Source organism: Coregonus lavaretus, assembly GCF_964263955.1.
Source record: "Coregonus lavaretus genome assembly, chromosome: 32".
In the NCBI taxonomy this organism is placed as follows: domain Eukaryota; kingdom Metazoa; phylum Chordata; class Actinopteri; order Salmoniformes; family Salmonidae; genus Coregonus; species Coregonus lavaretus.
The window spans coordinates 10,035,054-10,059,216 of NC_140019.1; the positions used below are offsets into that span (position 1 = coordinate 10,035,054).

A 24,163-nucleotide genomic window follows, 5' to 3' on the forward strand; every position below is an offset into this window, starting at 1 on the left:
CAGACTAGATTTGATTTGAGAGAACTTGGACGCAGAGAATGGAGGAGCAACAGCAACATGCAGATGCGCTCCTTGAGCGCTCGGGGAGCCAGGATGTGATCCTCCCAATGACAGCCACAAGAGGGTGAGACACATTTATTGTGATTTTACTAAATAAATGAGATTTTATAGATTTTGCAGTTAAACCGGTAAACGTTCCTTTTACCAATAGGGTCAGTGTTTCTTTATCTCCCAAATTAAGATTCAAGTATGTGTCAACTCAAATTATTTTATTATGATAAATATATATTAAAAAGTATATATACTAAATAATATTTGGAAAATCTTTAAACAGGTGTAATATTTTATGTTAAAGGTTACAACTGGTAGGCTATGCTATGCTATTCTGAACTCACATCATTATTGAAAGTATGCACAAATTATATTGAACATGCAGTAACGACATGTGATTTCATGTCTTTTTCAGCATTACATTCCCAAAGTTTTGATCATAGTCATTGTTGAGGAACTATAATAAAACATTTGAGTTATCTGATTAGGGTGACTGTCCCCATACTTTCACACTTATCTATACACTCAGATAAAGCCTCAGCCTAGCAACTAGTGATGTCACACAAATCTGCATTAATCATTGGCTCAGGAATGAAGAACAGAAAACGGTGTTGAATATTTTCATTCTAAAAAGGGGGGGGGGTACTTCTTTGTTGAATAACAACTGGTTTAGGATTCGTTTTTGACTCTGGACCAGGGCTCTGATTAGTTGTTTTTTGGAGGAGCAGGGATCTCACATAAAACCAGGGCAAACCCAAAAACGTCAGAACTGCAATTATGGACATCCTCATACCGCTTTGAAAATAGCATTGAACATTTTTAATCCAGTCCCCATGAGTCAAGGTGTAATCTCTCTATATCTCTCTTTCCCTCCCGCCCTCCTGCAGGGCTTCTAACAGCCGTGCCTTTAAGATCGCAGGGTTCACGGTGTTGGCCTGTCTTCTCCTGGCTGGCCAGGCCCTCACTGCCTACATGGTCTTCAACCAGAGGGGCCAGATCCACGACATGGAGAAGACCAATGACAACATGCGCAAGCAGCTGAGAAACAGACCTCCAGGTATGGGAGGGGGGAAGGAAAGGGGAGGAGAGGTAGGAACAAGGAAGGAAGGAGTGGTGTTGATGTAGGTCGAGTGGGTGGTCAAAGGAGAGGGAAGTGAGATATACTTATTTAGGAAGAGAGACTGGGGGGACTGGATAGAAAAGAGGAATAGAGGTACGTGGTTTATTCCACTGAAGTTCTGGAGGAGCTAGCTTTCTCCCAATTTGAAGTGTGCACTCATTGGTCTCTGTCACCCCCCTTTTGCTCCAGCTGTAGCCCCTGTCCAGATGCACATGCCCTTGTTCAACATGCCCCGGCTGATAGACTTCACTGAGGAGGACGCCAAGACAGAAAAGACTCCCATGACGGTATGACTCTCCTGTTTCCCAATTGCTTCTTCTTAGAGGCTTCTATAAACTATGGAAAAGCGGTCACTAAGCTCACTTGCAACTGTCAACTTGTGTTTAACTCCAATGAAATTGCATTGTAGATCTACCCCCTTAGGACTAAGCTCCCTCTTCCTGCTCCTTTGGGGGGGGAAAAAGAAACAAATATATGCGTATGATGAGTATTTATTGTCTGTCTGTCTCTCTGCTCTCCCATCAGAAACTGGAGGCCACTGCCATTGTGAGCCTGGAGAAGCAGGTGAAGGATCTGCTGCAGGTAAATTAATAAATACATGTTAATTAATTACTCCACTCTTTGCATTGAAGTCACCTCTACAAAAGACAGAGAAAGGTCAAATATTGACCATTGGTTGATTGATCAATCATTTGATTGTCTGTTTTTATTAGAACCCCCAGCTGCCCCAGTTCAACGAGACGTTCCTGGCCAACCTGCAGAGCCTGAAGAGACAGATGGAGGAGGCAGAGTGGAAGGTGAGACTGAATCTTATGTGTCCCAAATGGCACCCTATTCTCTCTGTAGTGCACTCCTTTTGACCAGGGCCACAAGGCTCCGGTCAAAAGTTGTGCACTACCTGTTTATAGGGGCTAGGGCGCCATTTGGGACGTAACCTGAGAACATACACTTATAATAGGCAGGACAAACATATTTTGACGATTTCACATATATCATCAAAATCAATCAATTATAGCAAGGTTTTTTGGCTCATTCAGTAGTTTGACCTAATTAAGTAGATTCATGTTGAAAAATAATGTGAAAATAATAATTTATATTCCTAAAACATAAGTTGAAAATGATACTGTTGCTGCTTCCTGTTGTCATCGATTTTAAATGTATAGCCTAGTGTCAAAACATCGGTTTTAGATAATCAATGTGTTGAAATAAATTGTGATATGTTGAAGACGATACGTAAAAATTACTCCGTACATACACACTATTCACACTTGTGTTCAGATAACTTGTATTCTGCTAAATTAGTACCTTATAAACTGCTCATGCACCAATATTTACCAGGCGGTTACTCTAGACTGGAATTGATTAGTACTAAACCAAAGATATTTATCTGGTACAAGCAACCGAATTTGTAAGATCGTGATGAATATAAACTTTCATACTAGCACTACCAATCTTAGGTAAAAAGGTTTAAAAATGCTCCTAACCACAATTTAACCAGGCGCTCTAGACTAGAGCTTACAAAGTGACTGTGCAGCAGGCTGAATGTTTGATGTCTTTCCTTATAATATCCCATGAATATATATATATATATATATATATAACCCACACTTAGGCCTATCTTATTTGAACTTTAACCCCTAACTCCTGCCACTGTGTTTTCTGCAGGGTTTTGAGACTTGGGCACGTTATTGGCTGCTCTTCCAGATGGCCCAGGAGAAGCCCCCTGCACCCCCCACACCTCAGCCAGGTGAGTTTACCACAACCCCCACCATCACCACCACTAACTCCTCCTTACCCCCACCACTACCCACCAACCTTCACACCACCTTACGAATGCACAACTTCCTCTGTCTTGTCTCCCTCTCTCTTATTTCATCCACCACCTGAACCAAGTATTGAATAAAACTATTTTCTCTCCTCTTTTCTTTTGTCTTTCTCTCTCTTCTCTCTGTTCCTCAGCTGCCGGCCTGCAGACCAAGTGTAACCTGGACAAGTCGTCCCACAGACGTAAGCTTGGTGCCTACCTCCCTCAGTGTGACCAGCAGGGCAACTACCTGCCCATGCAGTGCTGGCACGCCACCGGCTTCTGCTGGTGTGTGGACAAGAACGGCACACCCATCGAGGGTACCAGCATGCGCGGCAGAGTCTCCTGTGACGGAGGTAGGAACTAGGCAGACAGTCTATACAGCATTAATGACCTCCGTGTCCATTCAATAGCTTTTTTGTGCATTCTGCAGTCTATAACAAAGCTCATTTGCTCACTATTACACATGCCATGGTATATCTATGCAGTTGTATGTACATATAGATAGTGACTATTTTTGTCTCATGCTACTGTTTGTTCCCCACAGTCCCCAGACAGATGTTAGCTTTACCCAGGATGATGCAGCTGAAGAAGAACACGGGTGAGTGTTTCACAAACAAACAGAAAGAGAGGGAAAGAAAGAAAGAAAGAAAGAAAGAAAGAAAGAAAGAAAGAAAGAAAGAAAGAAAGAGAGAAAGAAAGAAAGAAAGAAAGTCAATAACAAACGGACCGAGAGATACATAGACAACACTTTTGATTACATGGAATTAAAAGTGTTGTCTCTCTGTTTTATCTTTACACTGTACTGTTCATCTGAATAAATTGCAAGATGGTTTCGTACATAAGGTTGATTCTATTCTCTATATTTTGCAGATGAGTAAAACCACAGCTCCACCAGAGCACCAGATGGCCTGCTCTCTCCTCATCTCACTGTCAGATCCCCCCCCCCCCCCCCCCTCCCCTGTTTCCTACTAATGGCTATTTCACTCTTCCTCTATCATGATAAAGGTCAATTACCTGGAATACAAAACAATGAAATACTCTTCTTTTGATTTATGGATAATTATATTTTTCTTTGGACAGTATAAATGCTATTAACATTATTAACAGCTTTTTTGGCTTATTAACTCAACACAGCTATGTAAAGTATTAACACACATATATATATATATAAGATGTGTGTTACATTTTAAAACATGCACAACACCCAGACTTTTCCATCCCCTGACCCCCTGACCCCACTCCTGTCAACTTTGACCCCTAGTGCCTTACTCTGGCCCTCAAATCATATCCCTCTGATGGGGGCTAGCCCCACCCTGTTTCCCTGGTCTGTCTCTCCCCATAGACTGCCATAGGGCTTCGTTGATAAGCTTCTGTCTAGAGTTTCTAACATAGATGTAACGTTTTACACCTGTATAACCATGGATAAGCATACTTGGACTTTAATGAATGTAGGGAGAAGTGAACCAGAAAAAAATTAATAAAGTGTGCCGTTTCCTACTAAAATGTGCTTTTTTGTAACTCTCTTATTGTGCATTAATCTCTTGAGGACAGACTACTTAAACGGTACCATCTGACCAGAGATTTTAGTTCTGAGATTAATTGTACATAGAATCTACCCACCACAAAATAACAACTAGTGTAAAATGAATCACCATAACAAGACTGCAGATCAGGGGTTATGATATTGGTTAGGAGTAGGCTACAGTATGATGAAATTAACTCTGATGACACATCATCAGTTTTGCTTTTCCCTCCATTAATGGTAAAGTTAGGTTTGGGGGAGGGTAAGCTGATCCTAGATCTGTGTGCAGAACATCTATACTAAGATGGTGGTTACTGAAGAACATTACTTTGTAAAGCACAACATTTTGCTGTAGGGTGGCATGCCTCTATGTATGATGATGACAGTAATACAATGTGCTCCTTGGCAGAGGGTGTATAATTCTTTGTAAATGACATACACTACATGACCAAAAGTATGTGGACACCTGCTCGTCGAACATCTCATTCCAAAATCATTGGCATTAATATGGAGTTGGTCCCCCCTTTGCTGCTATAACAACCTCCACTCTTCTGGGAAGGCTTTCCACTAGATGTTGGAACATCGCTGTGGGGACTTGCTTCCATTCAGCCAAGAGCATTAGTGAGGTTGGGCACTGATGTTGGGGGATTAGGCCTGGCTCACAGTCGGCGTTCCAATTCATCCTAAAGGTGTTTGATGGGGTTGAGGTCAGGGCTCTGTGCAGACCAGTCAATTTCTTCCACACAGATCTCGACAAACCATTTCTGTATGCACCTCGCTTCGTGCACAGGGGCATTGTCATGCTGAAACAGGAAAGGGCCTTCCCCAAAATGTTGCCACAAAGTTGGATTCACAGAAGCGTCTAGAATGTCATTGTATGCTTTAGCGTTAGGATTTCCCTTCACTGGAACTAAGGGGCCTAGCCCAAACCATGAAAAACAGCCCCAGACCATTATTCCTCCTCCACCAAACTTTACAGTTGGCACTATGCATTCGGGCAGGTAGCGTTCTCCTGGCATCTGCCAAACCCATATTCTTCCATCGGACTGCCAGATGGTGAAGCGTGATTCATCACTCTAGAGAATGTGTTTCCACTGCTCCAGAGTCCAATGGCAGCGAGCTTTACACCACTCCAGCCGACGCTTGGCATTGCACATGGTGATCTTAGGCTTGTGTGCGGCTGCTTGGCCATGGGTCGGCTGGAGTGGTCGGCATTTCATGAAGCTCCCGACGAACAGTTCTTGTGCTGATGTTGCTTCCAGAGGCAGCTCGGAACTCGGTAGTGTTGCAACCGAGGACAGACAATTTTTACGCGCTACGCGCTTCAGCACTCGGCGGTCCTGTTCTATGAGCTTGTGTGGCCTACCACTTCGCAGCTGAGCCATTGTTGCACCTAGACGTTTCCACTTCACAATAACAGCACAGTTGACCTGGGAAGCTCTAGCAGGTCAGAAATTTGATGAACTGACTTGTTGGAAAAGTGGCATCCTATGACGGTGCCATGTTGAAAGTCATTGAGCTCTTCAGTAAGGCCATTCTACTACCATTGTTTGTCTATGGAGATTGCATGGCTGTGTGCTCAATTTTATAAACCTGTTTGAAGGGGTGTCCACATACTTTTGTATATATAGTGTATTGGCATTCAAGGTGCTTTATTCTATACTCCAGTCCTGATAGGGCTTAATATGGAAGATGAATAGAACATATGGGAAGAGCAACCACATCCTTAATATCTTATCTGCACCACTATTATCACTGTCATTCACATATGTGTTTAGTTGCCATAAATTAAAAAGAGGATGTTTTCCTGTTTACCTTTGACATTTGTAGATTTTAGGTGAAAGCGGACCTTTAGTAAAATGGAAATGGAAGTTAAACTATCCCAAACTAACATGGTCCAAACACACCAAGACAGTTGTGAACAGGGCACGACAAAGCCTATTCCCCCTCAGGAGACTGAAAATATTTGGCATGGGTCCTCAGATCCTCAAAAAGTTCTACAGCTGCACCATCAAGAGCATCCTGACTGGTTGCATCACTGCCTGGTATGGCAACTGCTCGGCCTCCAACCACAAGGCACTACAGAGGGTAGTGCGTACGGCCAAGTGCATCACTTGGGCCAAGCTTCCTGCCATCCAGGACCTCTATACCAGGCGGTGTCAGAGGAAGGCCCTAAAAATTGAAGGCCCTAAAGACTCCAGTCACCCTAGTCATAGACTGTTCTCTCTACTACCGCACGACAAGCGGTACCGGTGCGCCAAGTCTAGGTCCAAAAGGCTTCTTAACAGTTTCTACCCCCAAGCCGTGAGACTCCTGAACAGCTAATCATGGCTACCTGGACTACTTGCATTGTCGTCCCCCCCCCCCCCCCTTTTAAGCTGCTGCTACTCTCTGTTTATTAACTATGCATAGTCACTTTAACTATGCCTACATGTACATATTACCTCAATTACCTCGACTAACCTGTGCCCCCACACATTGACTCTGTACCGATACCCCCTGTATATAGCCTAGCTACTGTTATTTTACTGCTGCTCTTTAATTATCATTATTATTTATTTTTACTTATCTATTTTTTACTTAACACATATTTTTCTTAAAACTGCATTGTTGGTTAAGGGCTTGTAAGTAAGCATTTCACTGTAAGGTCTACACCTGTTGTATTCGGCGCATGTGGCAAATACAATTTGATTTGATTTTACTAAAGCAGAAGTAGGGAATGTTTAAGAGTGGGGTTGACTTTTCTGGAAATCAGAACATGTTTTAGGACTTATTACAGACATGCAACTTCCACAATCAAGAGGGTGAGTAAAGAATTTAAAGATGTAATATTTTTCTCTAAATGAGGGAGCTTTATATGTTACAGGTCAATGGAATTCTGGAATGTATTACTATACAGTATGTCTGGAAATGGAAAAAATAATGCCATGCATAGAAGGGATTCAGATTTATATGAATCAACTCACAGTTTGTGCAGTGCCCTATAATGAAAATGGTTCCTTCTCTATCGTCCCTGTCCCATGGCTCTTTAGGAGAGCCACCATGATAGCGAGTCAGCTGTACTTGTGTGTGATTCTGCTGTGGGGACAGACCATGGGGGTTGCAGGTTCCTGTGATCTGGACAAGACGTTAGTCCGCTGACGTTATCAACAATCCTATGAGATTGATGACTTGTTTCAAAGCTGGAGAACTAGAGCTGCATAATGATGATCTGAGTGGTGTACCTTCTGACCTGAGCTAAGCTCTGAAGAATCTACCCTCACCTAGAGGCACATAAACTAATCTTCAGCAGCGTCACTGTCTCCTCTGCTTTCCTCGCCGCGCTGATCAACGTCCTACCCCGCTCCAAAGTGGATGAGATTGAGTCAACTCTGGAGGGTCTACAATACTTTAATTCAGCTGTCACGGCCATGTGGCTGGATAATGTTACAGTTCCCTCCTCTCTCCTCCAGCCCTCCATCCAGTCCCTCCACCACTGGCTACTAGGCCCACTTCAGAGCCTGGGGCTTGCCTGCTCAGTCCTGGCTGAGATCCTGTGCTACTTCGCTGAGCTGCTGCGAAGCCTGACCCACCTGGACCTGTCTGAGAACCAGCTATCTGAGACCAGCTTCCGAGGGCTCACTCAATGCAATATGACCTGGAACTTGACCTCCATTAATCTGAGTCACAACCTCTTCAGCTCCTTCCAGATCATGTGTGTACTGCTGAAATTTGCCCCACGCCACCCAGATCTCAGTGCTTCCAGGAGTGGAAGAGCCTCCGGCGGCTGAACCTATCCCACACCTGCATCACAAGGCTGGCCCTTGGCTGCCGACCACCCTGGAGGTGCTGGATCTGAGCGGTAATGCTCTGGAGCAGTTTGACAGCCCTCCCCAGGGCCTGAAGGAGCTCTACCTCTCACACAACCGCCTCCTCAGTCTCCCCTCTCTGGAGAAGCTGGCCGGGTTACAGGTCTCAAGGGTGGACGGGACCAGCCTCCTGAATGGGACTGGTACTGAGGTGAACCAGGGGGTCCTGGAGAAGCTCAATGTCATCCACGCAGGAGAGAACCCCTATCAGTGTGACTGCAGTCTGAGAGAGACTCTAGAGTTCCTGAAAGCACACACTGAGGCGGTGGATTCAGTGGAGGATTGGCCCGAAGGGTTTGTGTGTGACACCCTACTGTCTCTCCAGGGGACTCTGCTGAACAACGTTTCCTTTCCTGAGGAAGGACTCTAAGGGAGGTAGTGTTTCATCCCTGTCCTATGAGATACATGTTTGTTTTCTGTCCTGCCTCATTGTATGGCTGTCATGTTTCCTTCCTTAGATAGATTGATGTATATGGGTCATATTGGTCACGTCCTCTCTCTTATTTCAACATAAGGGATTCATTAACTAGTGACACAGTGACAGTTATGAAGTTCACCAGCCAACTATCACCTAATACCCCCATTGTATTATTATACCCATCTGCAATACACTGTTTTTAACATACTAAAATGTTTTTTTTTGCCTCTGAGTGATTACAGTCATAATAAAATGAATCTAAACATTCAATTCAGACTGCTGTGAGTTGTATTTTTTCGGAGACAACCATCCTAGGCTAGAGAACAGACAACTTCTTTATTGGAAAAGTCTATATGAAGGTGACCTCTGTTTTGAACTCATACCCGCATCCTGAGTAACTGTACACCCCATTACCTTGACCAGTGAAAGTGGAGTCTGGGCCATAAATATTTCAGGCCAGTGTAATCAAACCCAGATGAACTCGCTGATTCTGGACGGTATGGCTTCAAACTGCTTTCTCTGAGGACATGAACGCACCTGTAAGTACCTCGCTACTGTCCAATGTATGTGTTATAAAGGGGAAATTAGTGTTAATGATCGATCTCTTTCATAATGTTGTGTTTCATGGAACGATGGTGTCCAAAGGTAACCAAGCATGAGATCCGGGACAGTATTCAGGAGTTTCGAACAAAAATTATGTCACAAGGGGACCATCGAGAGGAGGATGTCCATAGGCTGGCAGAACTAACCCAGAACCTAAAGGTGAGATACAGTCTCTTTCCTGTAGAGAACAGCATATCTAGCTGTATCTGAAACAACAAATAAACTATGCCTCAATCTCTGCAATGTGTATTTAGAGTTGTGTTGATTTGGCAGGGACTGCATTCCCCAAAGACCCTAATACATATTGATAATAGTGACCACAACACTGACCACAACACGGACCACAGTGTGACCGTAGAGAGAAGGAAAGACCTGCAGGACCAGCTGAGACAGGAGGTGGACGAGCACATCAAAGGTAGTGTGTATGCAATGTGAGGACTGTAATAAGTACACAAGTGTGCTGTTGGGAGCTGTAGTTGTAAATATACTAGGATGAGCTGTAGTTCTAAATATGACCACCAAAATAGACTACATTTAAAAATAAACAAATATTTTACCTTTATTTAACTAGGCAAGTCAGTTAAGAACAAATTCTTATTTACAATGACGGCCTACACCGGCCAAACCCGGGCGATGCTGGGCCAATTGTGCCCCGCCCTATGGGACTCCCAATCACGGCCGGTTGTGATACAGCCTGGAATCGAACCAGGGGGTCTTTAGTGACACCTCAAGCACTGAGATGCAGTGCCTTAGACCGCTGCGCCACTCGGGAGCCCATGAAGCCTGCATGATGAGTGTTACAAATCCAGTTTTCCCTCATCAGTATTTGAAGTCTCTGTGATGTGACAACCACTACACTAGTCTCAGTGGAGGCTGGTGGGAGGAGCTATAGGAGGATGGGCTCATTGTAATGGCTGGAATGGAGTCAAACGTGGTTTCCATATGTTTGATACCGTTCCATTTATTCCATTCCAGCCATTACAATGACCCTGTCCTCCTATAACTCCTCCCATAAGCCTCCACTGGCTAGTCTACATCATTCACCCTCCCCATCTGGGGTCAAAGCACATAAGGACCAATAAACAACCAGTTTGCCTTTGTAAGCTATGCCTTTAATGAAAGTAATGAAATAATAACAATTCAAATAATAAGTGTGTGGGGTAGGTTTAGGGGTGTGTGGGGTATATAGGGGTGGGGTATCAGGGGCTATTTTTTTTGTGTTAAATTTAGGCGAGCTGTACTACTTTTTGTTCTTACCCATCTCCAATTTGATATTCTCTATTTCCTCCTTGTGTTTCTGGTTAATTTCATTCATCAGTTTCTCCACCTCCAATATCCAATGTTACTTGCTTCACCACCTCTTTTAGCACCACTCTCATTCTCGTCAATTCCTCCTTCATCTCCATCTTGATTTTTTTATTTTCATCCTTGAGTTTGTGCTCAATGTCCATCTTTGTTTTCTGCAACTCCTCCCCTTTCAGCACCTCAATCTCCATCTTGATCTTTACCATTTCATCCATATGTCTTTGCTCCATTTTCCGCAGCTCCTTTCTTCCCTTCTCCTCCATCTCAGTTTTCACTTGCTCCATCTCATTTTCACACATCTCGATGACAGTTCCTGCTCTGTTGATCTCCTTCATCATCGCCTCCATATCTTCTTTTAACCTATTCACCATCTCCTTCTTCTTCTCCAACATCTCTCTCTCCTTTTCAAACTCTTTCTTGGTGGAAATGACAATCTCTCTATTCTTCTCCACCTTTTTGCTTTGCCTTTCCAGCCTCTTCTGCATCTTCTGCTGCTCCTCCCACTTCTTCTCCACCTCTTTATCCTGCTTCTTCACTCTGTGGCTTTCCTTCTCCACACTGTCTCTCAACTTCGCCCACCTCAAAAAAAGAATGTAAAAAAATCTACTTATATTTGTCACATGCGCCGAATACAGCGGGTGTAGACTTTACGGCGTGAAATGCTTGCTTACTAGCCCTTCCCAACGATGCAGAGTTAAAAAGAGGAATAAAATACATGAGGATAAAGTACCAGTACCAGATCAGTGTGCAGGGGTATGAGGTATTTGAGGTACATGAAGGCAGGGTAAAGTGACTAGGCATCAGGATAAATAATAGTAAGAGTAAAATAAAGAACAAAGTAGCAGCAGCATATGATGTGTTTAAAAGTGTGTATGTGTGTGTGTGTGTTTTTTTTGTGTGTTGTGTCAGTATGTGTGTATGTAGCAGAGTAAACAGTCTTATGTCTTGATTGGCTGGAGTCAGTGGCAATTTTTACCTCCTTTTCCATCCTCTCTACTTCCTCCCAACTCTTTTCTATTTCTTCCTTCTCGCTTTCTACTCCTTTCTGAAACTTTATCTCCTTCATCTCCACTCTCTCTTTCTCTTTTTGTATGTTGTCAATGAGCCCCAACAACATACCCCGTGTGTCTCCCTGTGCCTCCACAGGCACAGCCAGGAATATTCTCTCCACCTCCCTCTCTCTATCTGTCCTACAGCTGTGTTGCTCCATTTTGAGGAGCTGTCTGGGAAAGGATTGTGTTAAAGAGATTATCTGGTGTACTTTTGTATACTTTTTAGCAAGTAGTTCTGAAAGTAGCACTCACCAGCCAAAAGTGGTCCCTGAAAATGGTGTACTACAGGGTTCTTAAATTCCGGTCCTCGAGGGCCGAAACACCTCTGTTTATCATCCTCTCCTTCTAATCAGGGGCTAATTCAGACCTGAGACACCAGGTGAGTGCAATTAACTACCAGGTAGAAATAAAAAACAGAACTGTTTCGGCCCTCCAGGACCGGAATTGAAGAACCCTGGTGTACTACGTCACATATGTGCAGATATGTGCACCATGTCATTGCTCTCTCTTTCGCTCTGCTGAGTGTGCATCTTGCTAGCTATCACTCAAATGGTGAGGGGCTGAAACTCATTGGCTAGAACTTGAATTGCTATGGGGCTGGGCCACATGGAGGAAAGTTTCGGGAAAATGGTGCCGCACAGCTTCAGAAAACAGTCGCTTTCAAACTAGGGATTTCGTGGCTAATTGAGGTAAGACAGTAATTCTGCTCATTGATTATGCATGTATGAACTACACATTGACACATTCAGCCCAAAGCGGGGGGTTTAAAAAATACGTAGTAGTCGCCAAAGTTCCGGAGCATGTCTTTAATAGAAGGTCAGGTTGTGGTTCAGTTGGTACACATTCCCAGACCATAGGATTACTAGAATGGACATACATGGACCGGTGGCCATTTTGGGTGTACCACAGGAATTATGTGTTTAGTATTCAATACAACTTTATCAAGAACCAACTCAATTGACATTGGAATGTTCAATGATGTTCAATTTTGCTTATTTAAAGGCACAGAGTTCTCTTGTGCCACCCATAGAATTCGAAGTATTATTGCAATCCCATCGTAAATTGCCATGATCTGAGAGAATATGTCCATTCTAGTTGTTCTTATTGTATGCTCCAGGGATGGGCAACTTTGATGGGGGCCACAAAAAAAACTGAATGGCCTTTTTCTCATCATGAGGGGCTGCAGTGGCTCGTGGGTCTGCATACCCACATCCAAACACCAAGTTTGCTGCAATTCTACACATTTGGCGCAGAGAGAAGATTTATAACTTTTATAACTCATTTCATGCTATTTTACTCATTTTGCCATGGGGCGGAGAGAAAAATGAGCAGTTTTAGAGCTAATTTCCTGCAATTTCTACACATTTTGCCATAACATGGAGGCAAATGTTTGCAATTTTTATATGATAACTGATGATCAATAGGCCCCACCCCGGTCGGTAATTCGACCTTGCTTACTAAAAGTTTAGATAGCAGGCTGCTAGACTAATTTACCAATCTATACAAATTTAGCTGACATGGACTAATTGAGTGACTTTTGATGCACAACCAAATTTCGAAATTACACCTTGTGCATTCTATTATTCTAACTCTCAACAGTAAATTGAGACCCCGGCTGAGTTCCTTAAGGGATGGGCCGCCAGATGCCAATCCCTCTTCCAGACCATGGATTTTTAGTTGGTCGCCTGCTACACAGTAGTTGACATGGTAATTGATTGTTACATGCATATAATTAGAATTGTATTTCTGTGGTAGCAAGTTGATGGAATTATGGCAGTTACCATGGCAATTCATCAAACATTCCAAAAGGGCCTACAAAATATGGCCAAACGTGTTTGCTTATGTTTTTCTATTAGCAATGGCTTTTTACTTTGTAAAATAATGCTGTTTTCTCGATATTGGAAGTTGATATCTCACCAAGTGTCCAGCAGCAAATGTGATCAAGAAACGGAACTCATTTGTGCAACATTTGGATTGTTAGGTATGTTGGCATGGCAACGGAATTATGATGGGGAATTATGACCCAGAGTTCTGAATCTCAGAATTCTAGTAAATCCTGACAAAAATGGTGCCCTTCTTTTTCTCCACAATGACATTGATGGAGATACTAAAGCATTAACTACTGTTGGCTTAATTGCTAAATGTTCCAAAATAACGGCTCATAATAATGGCCGGAACGGAGCAAATGGAATAGCATCAAACATCTGGAAACCATGATACCATTCCACTGATTCTGCTCCAGTCATTACATGAGTCCATTCTCCCCAATGAAGGTGGCACCAACCTCCTGTGCTGTACATACATGCTAAATGAACACAACTAGCCTACATAATGAACAGCCATTGAACCTACACTATACCAGCTTTGCTCAGGATTCGTACCTGATTCATCTAATCTTCTCTATTGATGATTGTGATCCGTTATATTGGGCGTTAAGCCTACAGAATAGAATAGTGTAGAGATAATAATAATATGCCATTTAGCAGACGCTTTTATCCAAAGCGACTTACAGTCATGCGTGCATACATTTTTTGTGTGTATGGGTGGTCCCGGGGATCGAACCCACTACCTTGGCGTTACAAGCGCCGTGCTCTACCAGCTGAGCTACAGAGGACCACAGGCCTATGTCGCTATGAACTGTGTGTCTTTCCTTTTTCACAGAGGGGAGAGTAAGTGTGGAGAAGATGCAGGAGAGAGTGGGTACGATCCGGCAGCTAAAGGAAGCCCTGGGAGAGGAGAAGGAGGAGAAACAGGAGAGCAGTGAGAAATCTGACCACTCAGAACAGGTACCAGGAATACTCTACTGTTCTGTGAGGTTGAGAAGAACAAAGTGATCTGTCACTAATGTGCAAATATCTTCCTATGACAACTTGAGGACTGGTACCAGGTGCAGTACAACAGAGCACAGGAGCGGAGGAGGAAGATCAAAGAGGATCATGGGAGAGTGATACAGGAGGAGGTGGAGAAGATGGAAAGAGAGCTGGGGAAGGAGCAGGTGACTGGTTTTAACACTTGAGATTGATTTAATCATGATATTCCTCACATCTTAGACACTCAAACGGTAAAATGTCCTGCCTCCATAAATCTACCCCTATGATCAGACTGAGGGCACCCAGAGGGAGCTGTTGGTCCTGGGCAGAGAGAGACAGGTCCTGGTTCTACAGATGGAGGCCCTGCGCACTGAGGCCTTGGAGGCCGAGAGAGACCTGGAGACCCAGTACCACAGACACCAGCATGAGCTGTACTCTCTTAGGGAGGAGAGTCTGCAGGTAGAGCCTTTATCTGGAGGGTCATCTGGGTAGCTATAGATTCAGAAAACCAAAGCAGTTGCAGTGCATGCTTGCTCTGTCTTCATCCAGCCACCCTGTATTTGTTGTTACATTCAGCACTGCCATTCGTTGAACCAACCCTGCCTATCTTACCCATTTTTGCCAGTATCACACCTTTCACCACCATGCTAAACTCTGTCTCCCCACCCTCAATCCCTTATTAGGTGTTCCGGGTTTTCCGCCAGGTGAGTGAGGAGCAGAGGAGGGTGTCAGAGGGCAGGTACAGGACTCTCCTGCTAGAGGCCATACAAGACGCAGTCTACCTGTCCTCTCAGAACCAACAGCTCCAAGCAGACAACAAACAGCTCCGCAAAGGTGAGTTACACACCTGGATAACACTTATATAACATAACTGTAACATATTTCTGTCTTAGTATAGGTAGTTTAGATCCTACTTTGTTGAGAAAAAACGATTTTAAATCACTTGAAATAATGGTGTATTTCATTGCTATTGCATACCTTGAATCAGATTTTTCTTTCTCTCCTTCCTCCATAGCATTGGCAGAGCTAAAGGACATTCTGTGTGTGCGGGGTGACCTCAAGGGACAAAGGGTATCCCAGTAACAGTGAGAGAATGGGGAAATGTTTCTCTTATGAATTTATGGCATTTTATTTCAGATAGAAAACACCAAAGAAATTAAATAGAAACAACGATTTTGATATATACTTTATTATATAGTATTGCATAAACACTTTCTGTACCATACTGTACCCTTTGACGTTGGCAGAGGTAATGATAAATGCTAATAAAATGACCATGCTGACAATCATAGCACCACTCTTAAGAAGTGTTGTGTAACCATGTAGAAATAATGGAGACTTATTACTCAAACCCAACTACCCATGATATATTGAAGAAAAGGCTTGAATGAATATGGCAGAATTGATTGACCTGGAAATCAAAGGCAAGTGAAACGAAGGCAGTACATTACGCGTAACAGATAAACCAGTGACGGTGTGATGAAGGGCTCTGTAAGTCTCAGCTAAAGTGCAGCTTCGATTGCTTAATCAACGATCAAATTAGAAACTTCAAATAACTCAAACTAAATGGACCATTTGGGACATTAAATGAAAAATACTGTATATGAATCACTAAAATAAAAATGCATTTCAAAAGGGAAAAGAAAACACACTCCAACCAAAAAACGTTCCAACCTTAATGTCAACGCATCATCTGGTAAACAGTGCTGCCAGAGATTGTGGTGTTGCGGTGGAATGGGAGTCAGTTAGCAGGGGTCCACTGTACCCAATACAGGTAGGTATAGGCAGAATTCTGCTACCTGTAGTACAGATAGGCTGCCAGGCCAATCATAGAGGTAGGTAACAGGAAGAGGGGGGTGAGCTGCAGGCCCAGCAGGGCCCAGGAGAGCAGAGCATTGACCAGCATAGAGCAAGAGATGACAAACAGCCTGGTGATGCCGCTGCCATGCTTTAGCACTATTGACATCAGCAGCCCGTTAGCTGCCTGCCCCGCCACAATGGCCCACACCGCCCCTGAGTAACCCTCCAGGAAACCCTGTTCTCCCCCCATGCTGGAGAGGTGGGAGACCAAGTTGATGGCCACTCCAAACACGTACAGGTACACGTTCTGCAGGCTGAGGGGTAGTCGCTGGCTCTTCAGCACCCGTTCTGTGTAGACGGCCGCCAGCCCTGAGATGAAGCAGTAAACCAGCACTAGAACTAGGCCCCAGGCTGTAATGTGAAGCCTGGAACTCGCCTGGTCCTCAGTTTGCCCTGAGTCCTCCAGATCCAGGCTGCTGTAGCTGTGACACACCCCGGCCCCCATGAGGATCCCCAGGGCCAGCCACTGGGCGGACCGCAGCCTCTTCCCCAGGCAGGAGGTGTAGAGCAGGGCCGTGGAGGCGATCTTCAGGTTGCTGAGGACCTGGAAGGAGCTGGGGTCCATGTAGACCTGCATGAGGACCACCAGGTTGTTGTTGAAGGCGTAGAGTAAGGCTGGGACTGCGTAGGGGGCCACGAGGGCCAGGGGTGCGTGCAGGGCAGACAGGTCCCCAGTCAGGAGCAGAGTGGCCAGGGACACCAAAAGCTTGGTTAACTCTATCAGAACCACACAGGAGGAGGAGCTGAAGGGAACCTGCCCATCCACCTTGGTGAGGGCGATAAGGGGGGCATGGGAGCCATAGATCAGGACCATCAGTCCTAGGAGGACACCCCACCGGACCCCCTTCATGCACCGCCTCCTGTGACGGGATGGGGACCCGGACCCCACGGCATGGATCACAATCATTCTCAATACTGCATGTTATTCACACCCCGAAATAACTAGCATATGTAAATGTACAAATACAAACAACCTCTAAATGCGCAACAAAAATGTTTTTAAAATCCCCCAAATTAGGCATAATCTATTCAACCATAAGATAATATTCTCAAGATATGTTCGTATTCTAAGCTGGTAAATGTTATGTGTTTACAAAACATAAAAGCGCCAATGTCTTGCTGTGAACGTACTTGATTCAAAATCAATTAGATGGCTGCTACACCAGGCAACTTTACTAAGGCAAGCAGTCAAATATCCCTGCAATGTAACCTTACACTCAAAGTACGGAACCTTATCACCTTTTACACACTTTATAATCCGATTCAGTGATCAGCAGAGAGAGAATAACAGATGTTATTATTCGGGGCGGCAGGTAGCTTAGTGGGTAAGAGCGTTGTGCCAGTAACCGAAAGGTCGCTGGTTCTAATCCCCGAGCCGACTAGGTGAAAAAATTCTGTCGATGTGCCCTTGAGCAAGGCACTTAACCCTAATTGCTCCTGTAAGTCGCTCTGGATAAGAGCGTCTGCTAAATGTAAATGTTATGTTATGTTATGTTCCCAGGGCACTGAATGTAGATTTACCCTTTAACCTTTGCACAAAACCCAAAGCAAACCCAGGCTTTCACACTGACTCCCAATGGACACGTCAAAATCCAGTTAAATCCTAATATTCTTTGTGCTGTATTCACAAGAGAGGTTTGAGCCTCTGAAAAGAGAGCATCCACAGAAGTGGTGGTTGTGTCCTTAACCTCAGGCAGTTAGAAGATGAAGCCTAGGCCTGGTTCTTCCCATTACTTTGGTCCTTTTCTAAACGAACTCATATAGTCTTTCAGAGTGCTTTCGATGTTGGGCACCTGATAGCTCTGTGCAGCGTAGATGCCTGTGAATGTTCCTAGTAGCACTCCTATGATAGCTGAGGAGCGGAGCTTGGCCACCATATACCCAGCCAGGAAACCCTTCAAAAAGGGAGATGCCAGCACAGAGCCCCCCTGGGAGAGAACAGGAAACACCAGTCAGGACAAAGTACGCACACAATAAACAGAATATATGGCATGCTTTTATGACTCTCATTTAATAAGCAATCATTAGTTGATTCTTCTATGACTGACTGTTTCAGGACTGACTTGAGGTTCATGGTTTGTCTGCTGTCCTGTTTCATAAGGTGACATTTCACCTACTTTCTAGCATTGGATAACAACATACTGTACCTGTGGAATTCCTGTTGCAAATTCGGTCTCCACACGTTTCTGGATCTCTTCCAGTTGATTCTTGAGCTGGTTGAGATCCTTCATCTGCTTGAAAGGATCCTAAAACAAATGCAAGTCAGTTACACTGACTGGCAATCAATGAGCTTAGGTAACACTTCCTGAGGAGCCTGTCGATTTCTGTCACTGCCACTTTCTGTCAGTTAACGCATTCTATTCAGTCTATGCATGCATATGACTGTGACCAGGGGTGTATTCATTACGCCGATTATGTTGCAAAACGTTTTGTAACAGAAACCGTTTACTCCAAGAGTTTCTATTGGACAAATTCAGGTAGGTCCCTCCCCGTTTCGTTCCGTTTGGTTCTTAAACTTCTTCTTCGATTGGGTTTACCGGCAGTTGGCATCCAATGTTAATGGTGCATTACCGCCACCAGCTGGACAGGGTATTGAATAAGAAACTAAAAAACCATTCCGGGAAGGGGGGAAAACGACATCATACAAAATGAAACACGTCAACTAACAAAACCCATCCCACTTCTTCAATCACAGTCCACTCCTAAATACATCCTTACACAGGCTCAGGGGCCTGCGATGGCGGAACATTCACCGACCCAAAAAACTTTCAGCTGCATTCACAATGATTCCAATCTTCTTAAGACTTCTTCTCTGCTTGTGCTGTACAGTTTATGACCATTGCAATAAATAATACAAAGTCCACATTTTAACATGTAGCATTTCACTATCCCTAGGTTGATGAGAAATCTTCACTGGTCGTGGTGGCTCTACTACCATTGTTTAATCACTGCCTCCAGATAGGAGACATGCTGGACACTCCTTACCCTTGCCACCCCATTCTCCTTCACCCTAACAGGGCACTCCTGGAATTCAGGAGCATGTCCACCTCCACAGTTGCAGAATTTCACTTCATCTGGCATACGATACTCTTCCCTTCTGCACACACTTGACACATGACCAAATCTTTTACATTTATGACACTGAAGGGGCTTGTGCACAAAAGCTCTTACTTTATATGAGAATGGAGAGACTTCATCAAAGAACAGTAGCATGGATGAAGTTAATTTATTTTCTTCATCCACCATACAGGTCAGTTGACGTGCACCAATCACTTCATCGATGTCTTCATTAATGTTCCCTGCCTTTATTTCTTGCGCCACCCCAGAAATAACCCCCTTGATAGTAGTGGTGCACGACTCCAGGATTTTTGGAGTCGACTCAGACTCCTGTGATTGGAGTCGAAAGGAGTCGACTCTTGCTTGACTCCCAAAACGGACGCGCACACACATACACACCACCTCATTATTGCAGAATCCTACTAGGAAGAATAGCTTTGTGTTCTAGAGGACTGACACGAGCATGATGCTGCCCATTTGCCTAGAAAGGCCTATTTTGTTTGAATATAGAAGGTGATGTGTAGGAACTATAATATTTCAGTGATATTTCTGCTGTGTGCAGCCTTGATTGATCCCATGGGATGATGCGGCACACTACGCTGATAAACCTATTATTTTCCATGTTATAGCCCTTTTCGGATGGGTATTACTAGGGATGATGGTTGTCATTATTATCCAAGCATGTGCGTTATTCCAGATGACAATTCACACAGGATTCATTTTTTTCCAAATTGCCCCCTGTAATTTTTAATTTCTTCAAATTGAATGGACTCTTATAATATAATAATATGCCATTTAGCAGACGCTTTTATCTAAAGCGACTTAGTCATGTGTGCATAATTTTTTTTAAACGTATGAGTGGTCCCGGGGATCGAACCCACTACCCTGGCGTTACAAGCGCCATGCTCTACCAATTGAGCTACAGAGGACCTTATGATGGAAGCCTGGACGTTTTTATTGTAGGCGTGAAGATATTTCAATGTCATGTCTAGACGATAACAGGCTACACTGATAACTCATGCTTGGCTCACAAATACATAGGTCTTCCCATAATATTTAAATTGATGAAGTGTGATCATAACCATTATTTTAACGTTCTTCCTAATAACAATGCCCCCCATCCTGCTGATTTGAGCTACTGAACCATATTTGCAGTTGACTGTTTTTATGGATGAGAAAGTGAACTTGCCATTTCCAAAATGTTTAGCTGGGATGCTGCTTTACGATCTATTGCCTAAAACAGGGCTCTCCAACCCTGTTCGTTGAGCGCTACCATCCTGTAGGTTTTCACTCCAACCCTAATCTAGCGTATCTGATTCAATAATTAGCTGGTTGATAAAGTGAATCAGGTTAGCTGCAACTGGGGTTGGAGCGAAAACCTACAGAAAGGTAGCTCTCCAGGAACATCATCAACAGCCAGCCAGGGTTTCATTAAATAAGCTATAGGCAATACTTGGTATTGCACATTTAGGCGTAATTAAACTGATGCATTTGGCTTTGTTCAACTTCAATTCACTGGTACTATGAAGAATAGCCATACTCATTGATAGCCTAATATATACTTTAATATACTTTTGGTGAATTTCCGAGGCATTGCTAGATACAGATTACCAAGATATAGCCTATGCGCACGGTTCTGACTGTCTCTGCCTGCCCCGATCCTCTCTCTCCCTCGACTGCTCCTCTTTCTCTTCGCTATGAAAAACACTAGTGTGTGTTTGGTCTTCGGTCTGTTGCGTGTAGAATAGCTCAGCCTACTCATTGATAGCCCCTACTTTAGTGAACTTATTCAAGACATTGCAAGCCGCGAAATACAGCATTGCGATAGCCTATTACTGATGCACAGTTCTGACTGTCTGCCTGGTGGCCGAGGCTGTGCCTCTCCCATCTCTCCCTCTTTCTTTTAATTTATTTTACCCTTATTTTACCAGGTAAATTGACTGAGAACACATTCTCAATTACAGCAACGACCTGGGGAATAGCTTCAGGGAAGAGGAGGGGGGATGAATGAGCCAATTGGAAGCTGGGGATGATTAGGGGGCCATGATGGTATGAGGGCCAGATTGGGAATTTAGCCAGTGAAAGATGCGAGAGTTTGTGTTCTCGAAGTAGACTACGGAAAATAGTTTCCTCCACTGCAAAAATACTGAAGCTTTGGAGTCGAGTCCTGGCGGAATCTAAGCTTGACACCCAGAAATGGAGTCGACTCCCCACCACTACTTGATAGGCCCCCTGCTACGAAAATCCACACAGGAAACATTCCACCGATATCTTTGAGTCTTAAAATACGCATCTTCTGCCCCGCAGACACACACAAAATGTAAACAACACCACTTATTGTGACTCACCAACTCCACACTTTCCTCTCGAGACTAAACGGATTTCCAAAGTAGCATTGATCCAAAAACTTAACTCCGACTAAAAACGAGTCTAGTGGTTTCCTAACAGTTTTACATCTATTGTTTCCCTGTTTCTTCGCCACTGTAACCCACTCACTTTCTTTAGGATTAGCTTCATCCGACTCACTAGCAGTCTCACACAAAACCTCAGTTTACGCCATCTTCTCCTTGGTTCTTAAACGGTTTCCGTAATGAATAACGTTACAACAAACCGTGCCTGTCTGGTTTTAAGTTAAAGCGAATTGTTTTAGAGAAGATGACGAGATCATGCTATTCTTATATAGCTAGTTTTCTGACATAACACGTTAAAAAAAGATTGAAGCCAAAATAGACTACTCACCTTGTCACCCGCCATTTTTGTTTAAGTGAATGTGATCTACTCGTACGCCTAGGATGCACCGCCACCTCAGAACGATTACTTTAGCCTGGAAGACAATTTGCTTTTGGGTAAAGTTGCACTGATTGCAAGTCAGTTAGCTGTTTACCTCTCAATCATCAAGGCGGGATATGGAAAGGGAACACTGATCCTAGATCTGTGCTTATGGAAATGTCTTCTGCTTCCGGTTTGCTTTCACGTGTCTAAAACGTCCTCTCTGATTGGCCCTTGTTTGCTCATTCCTTCACTGGGTTGGTTGACAACCATTGTAACAGAGCGCTAGGACAAATCGAGTGCTTTTCTGGGCCCTTTGACAAAAAATGTTGCATTGATTTCAGGCAGAATATAGAAAAGTAGACAAATCCTAGGCAATATCGATTTTGACAGTTCTTCTGGGCAACAGAGGTAAGGTTTCAGCAAGGAGGCTTCTCTTTGGATAATGGGGGGGGGCAGTGCAAATAGTCAGGGTAGCCATGATTAGCTGTTCAGGAGTCTTATGTCTTGGGGGTAGAAGCTGTTGAGAAGCCTTCTGGACCTAGACTAGGCGCTCCGGTACCGCTTGCCGTGCGGTAGTAGAGAGAACAGTCTATGACTAGGGTGGCTGGAGTCTTTGACAATTTTGAGGGCCTTCCTCTGACACCGCCTGGTATAGAGGTCCTGGATGGCAGGAAGCTTGGCCCCAATGATGTACTGGGCCGTACGCACTACCCTCTGTAGAGCCTTGCGGTCGGAGGCCGAGCAGTTGCCATACCAGGCGGTGATGCAACCAGTCAGGATGCTCTCTATGGTGCAGCTGTATAACTTTTTGAGGATCTGATGACCCATTACAAATCTTTTCAGTCTCCTGAGGGGGAATAGGCTTTGTCGTGCCCTCTTCACGACTGTCTTGGTGTGTTTGGGCCATGATAGTTTGTTGGTGATGTGGACGCCAAGGAACTTGAAGCTTTCAACCTGTTCCACTACAGCCCCGTCGATGAGAATGGGGGCGTGCTCAGTCCAATTTTTTTTCCTGTAGCCAACAATTATCTCCTTTGTCTTGGTCACGTTGAGGGAGAGGTTGTTATCCTGGCACCACACGGCCAGGTCTTTGACCTCCTCCCTATAGGCTGTCTCATTGTTGTCGGTGATCAGGCCTACCACTGTTGTGTCGTCGTCAAACTTAATGATGGTGTTGGAGTCGTGCCTGGCCATGCAGTCATGGGTGAACAGGGAGTACAGGAGGGGACTGAGCACGCACCCCTGAGGGGCCCCCGTGTTGAAGATCAGCGTGGCAGATGTGTTGTTACCTACCCTTACCACCTGGGGGCACCCCGTCAGGAAGTCCAGGATCCAGTTGCAGAGGGAGGTGTTTAGTCCCAGGATCCTTAGCTTAGTGATGAGCTTTGAGGGCACTATGGTGTTGAACGCTGAGCTGTAGTCAATTAATAGCATTCTCACGTAGGTGTTCCTCTTGTCCAGGTGGGAAAGGGCAGTGTGGAGTGCAATAGCGATTGCATCATCTGTGGATCTGTTGGGGCGGTATGCAAATTGGAGTGGGTCTAGGGTTTCTGGGATAGTGGTGTTGATGTGAGCCATGACCAGCCTTTCAAAGCACTTCATGGCTACAGACGTCAGTGCTACGGGTCGGTAGTCATTTAGGCAGGTTATCTTAGTGTCCTTGGGCACGGGGACTATGGTGGTCTGCTTGAAACACTGGCCACTTTAAGAAATAGAACACTAGTCACTTTAATAATGTTTACATATCTTGCACTACTCATCTCATATGTATATACTGTATTCTATTCTATAATATTCTACTGTATCTTAGTCCATGCCACTCTGTCATTGCTTGTCCATATATGTATATATTCTTAAATTCCATTCCTTATTAGATTTGTGTGTATTGGGTATATGTTATGAAATTGTTAGATATTACTGCACTGTCGGAGCTAGAAG

General features: G+C 44.2%; 3 protein-coding genes and 1 pseudogene across 4 annotated transcripts in view; 2 read left to right on the forward strand and 2 right to left on the reverse strand.

Annotated features, from left to right (window-relative positions):
• Nucleotides 1–14, forward strand: part of LOC311107672 (bifunctional heparan sulfate N-deacetylase/N-sulfotransferase 1-like) — a 2,360-nt pseudogene extending 2,346 nt beyond the window's left edge. Inside the window, exon 3 of the transcript XR_014615875.1 lies at nt 9–14. The product of XR_014615875.1 is annotated as a bifunctional heparan sulfate N-deacetylase/N-sulfotransferase 1-like (transcript). The remainder of the gene's footprint in view (nt 1–8) is intronic.
• On the forward strand, nt 1–4,485 carry LOC311107343 (HLA class II histocompatibility antigen gamma chain-like). Its single transcript, XM_084149828.1, has 9 exons — nt 1–124; nt 939–1,108; nt 1,361–1,458; nt 1,697–1,753; nt 1,885–1,968; nt 2,837–2,918; nt 3,131–3,331; nt 3,523–3,576; nt 3,849–4,485. The coding sequence occupies exons 1-9, from the start codon at nt 39–41 to the stop codon at nt 3,854–3,856; spliced, it is 840 nt and encodes a 279-aa protein (XP_084005954.1). The 5' UTR covers nt 1–38; the 3' UTR covers nt 3,857–4,485.
• Nucleotides 4,486–16,331: 11,846 nt separating this feature from the next.
• LOC311107498 (putative UDP-sugar transporter protein SLC35A4) lies at nt 16,332–17,303 on the reverse strand (the record flags this gene model as incomplete). Its single annotated transcript, XM_084149995.1, has 1 exon — nt 16,332–17,303. One exon carries the CDS (start codon nt 17,301–17,303, stop codon nt 16,332–16,334), a length of 972 nt encoding a protein of 323 aa, XP_084006121.1.
• Nucleotides 17,304–17,999: 696 nt separating this feature from the next.
• Nucleotides 18,000–22,223, reverse strand: LOC311107499 (SLC35A4 upstream microprotein-like). Its single transcript, XM_084149996.1, has 3 exons — nt 22,193–22,223; nt 18,544–18,642; nt 18,000–18,324 (listed from the first exon to the last, which is right to left on the reverse strand). Exons 1-3 carry the CDS (start codon nt 22,205–22,207, stop codon nt 18,127–18,129), a joined length of 312 nt encoding a protein of 103 aa, XP_084006122.1. The 5' UTR covers nt 22,208–22,223; the 3' UTR covers nt 18,000–18,126.
• Nucleotides 22,224–24,163: the final 1,940 nt, after the last annotated feature.

Coding starts and splice junctions, on each gene's coding strand:
- LOC311107343 (XM_084149828.1), top strand. CDS start 39: ATGGAGGAGCAACAGCAACATGCAGATGCGCTCCTTGAGCGCTCGGGG. Junction 1,754..1,884: donor AGGTGAAGGATCTGCTGCAG/GTAAATTAATAA, acceptor TGTTTTTATTAG/AACCCCCAGCTGCCCCAGTT. Junction 2,919..3,130: donor ACCCCCCACACCTCAGCCAG/GTGAGTTTACCA, acceptor TCTGTTCCTCAG/CTGCCGGCCTGCAGACCAAG.
- LOC311107499 (XM_084149996.1), bottom strand. Junction 18,325..18,543: donor TTGCAACAGGAATTCCACAG/GTACAGTATGTT, acceptor GTTCTCTCCCAG/GGGGGCTCTGTGCTGGCATC.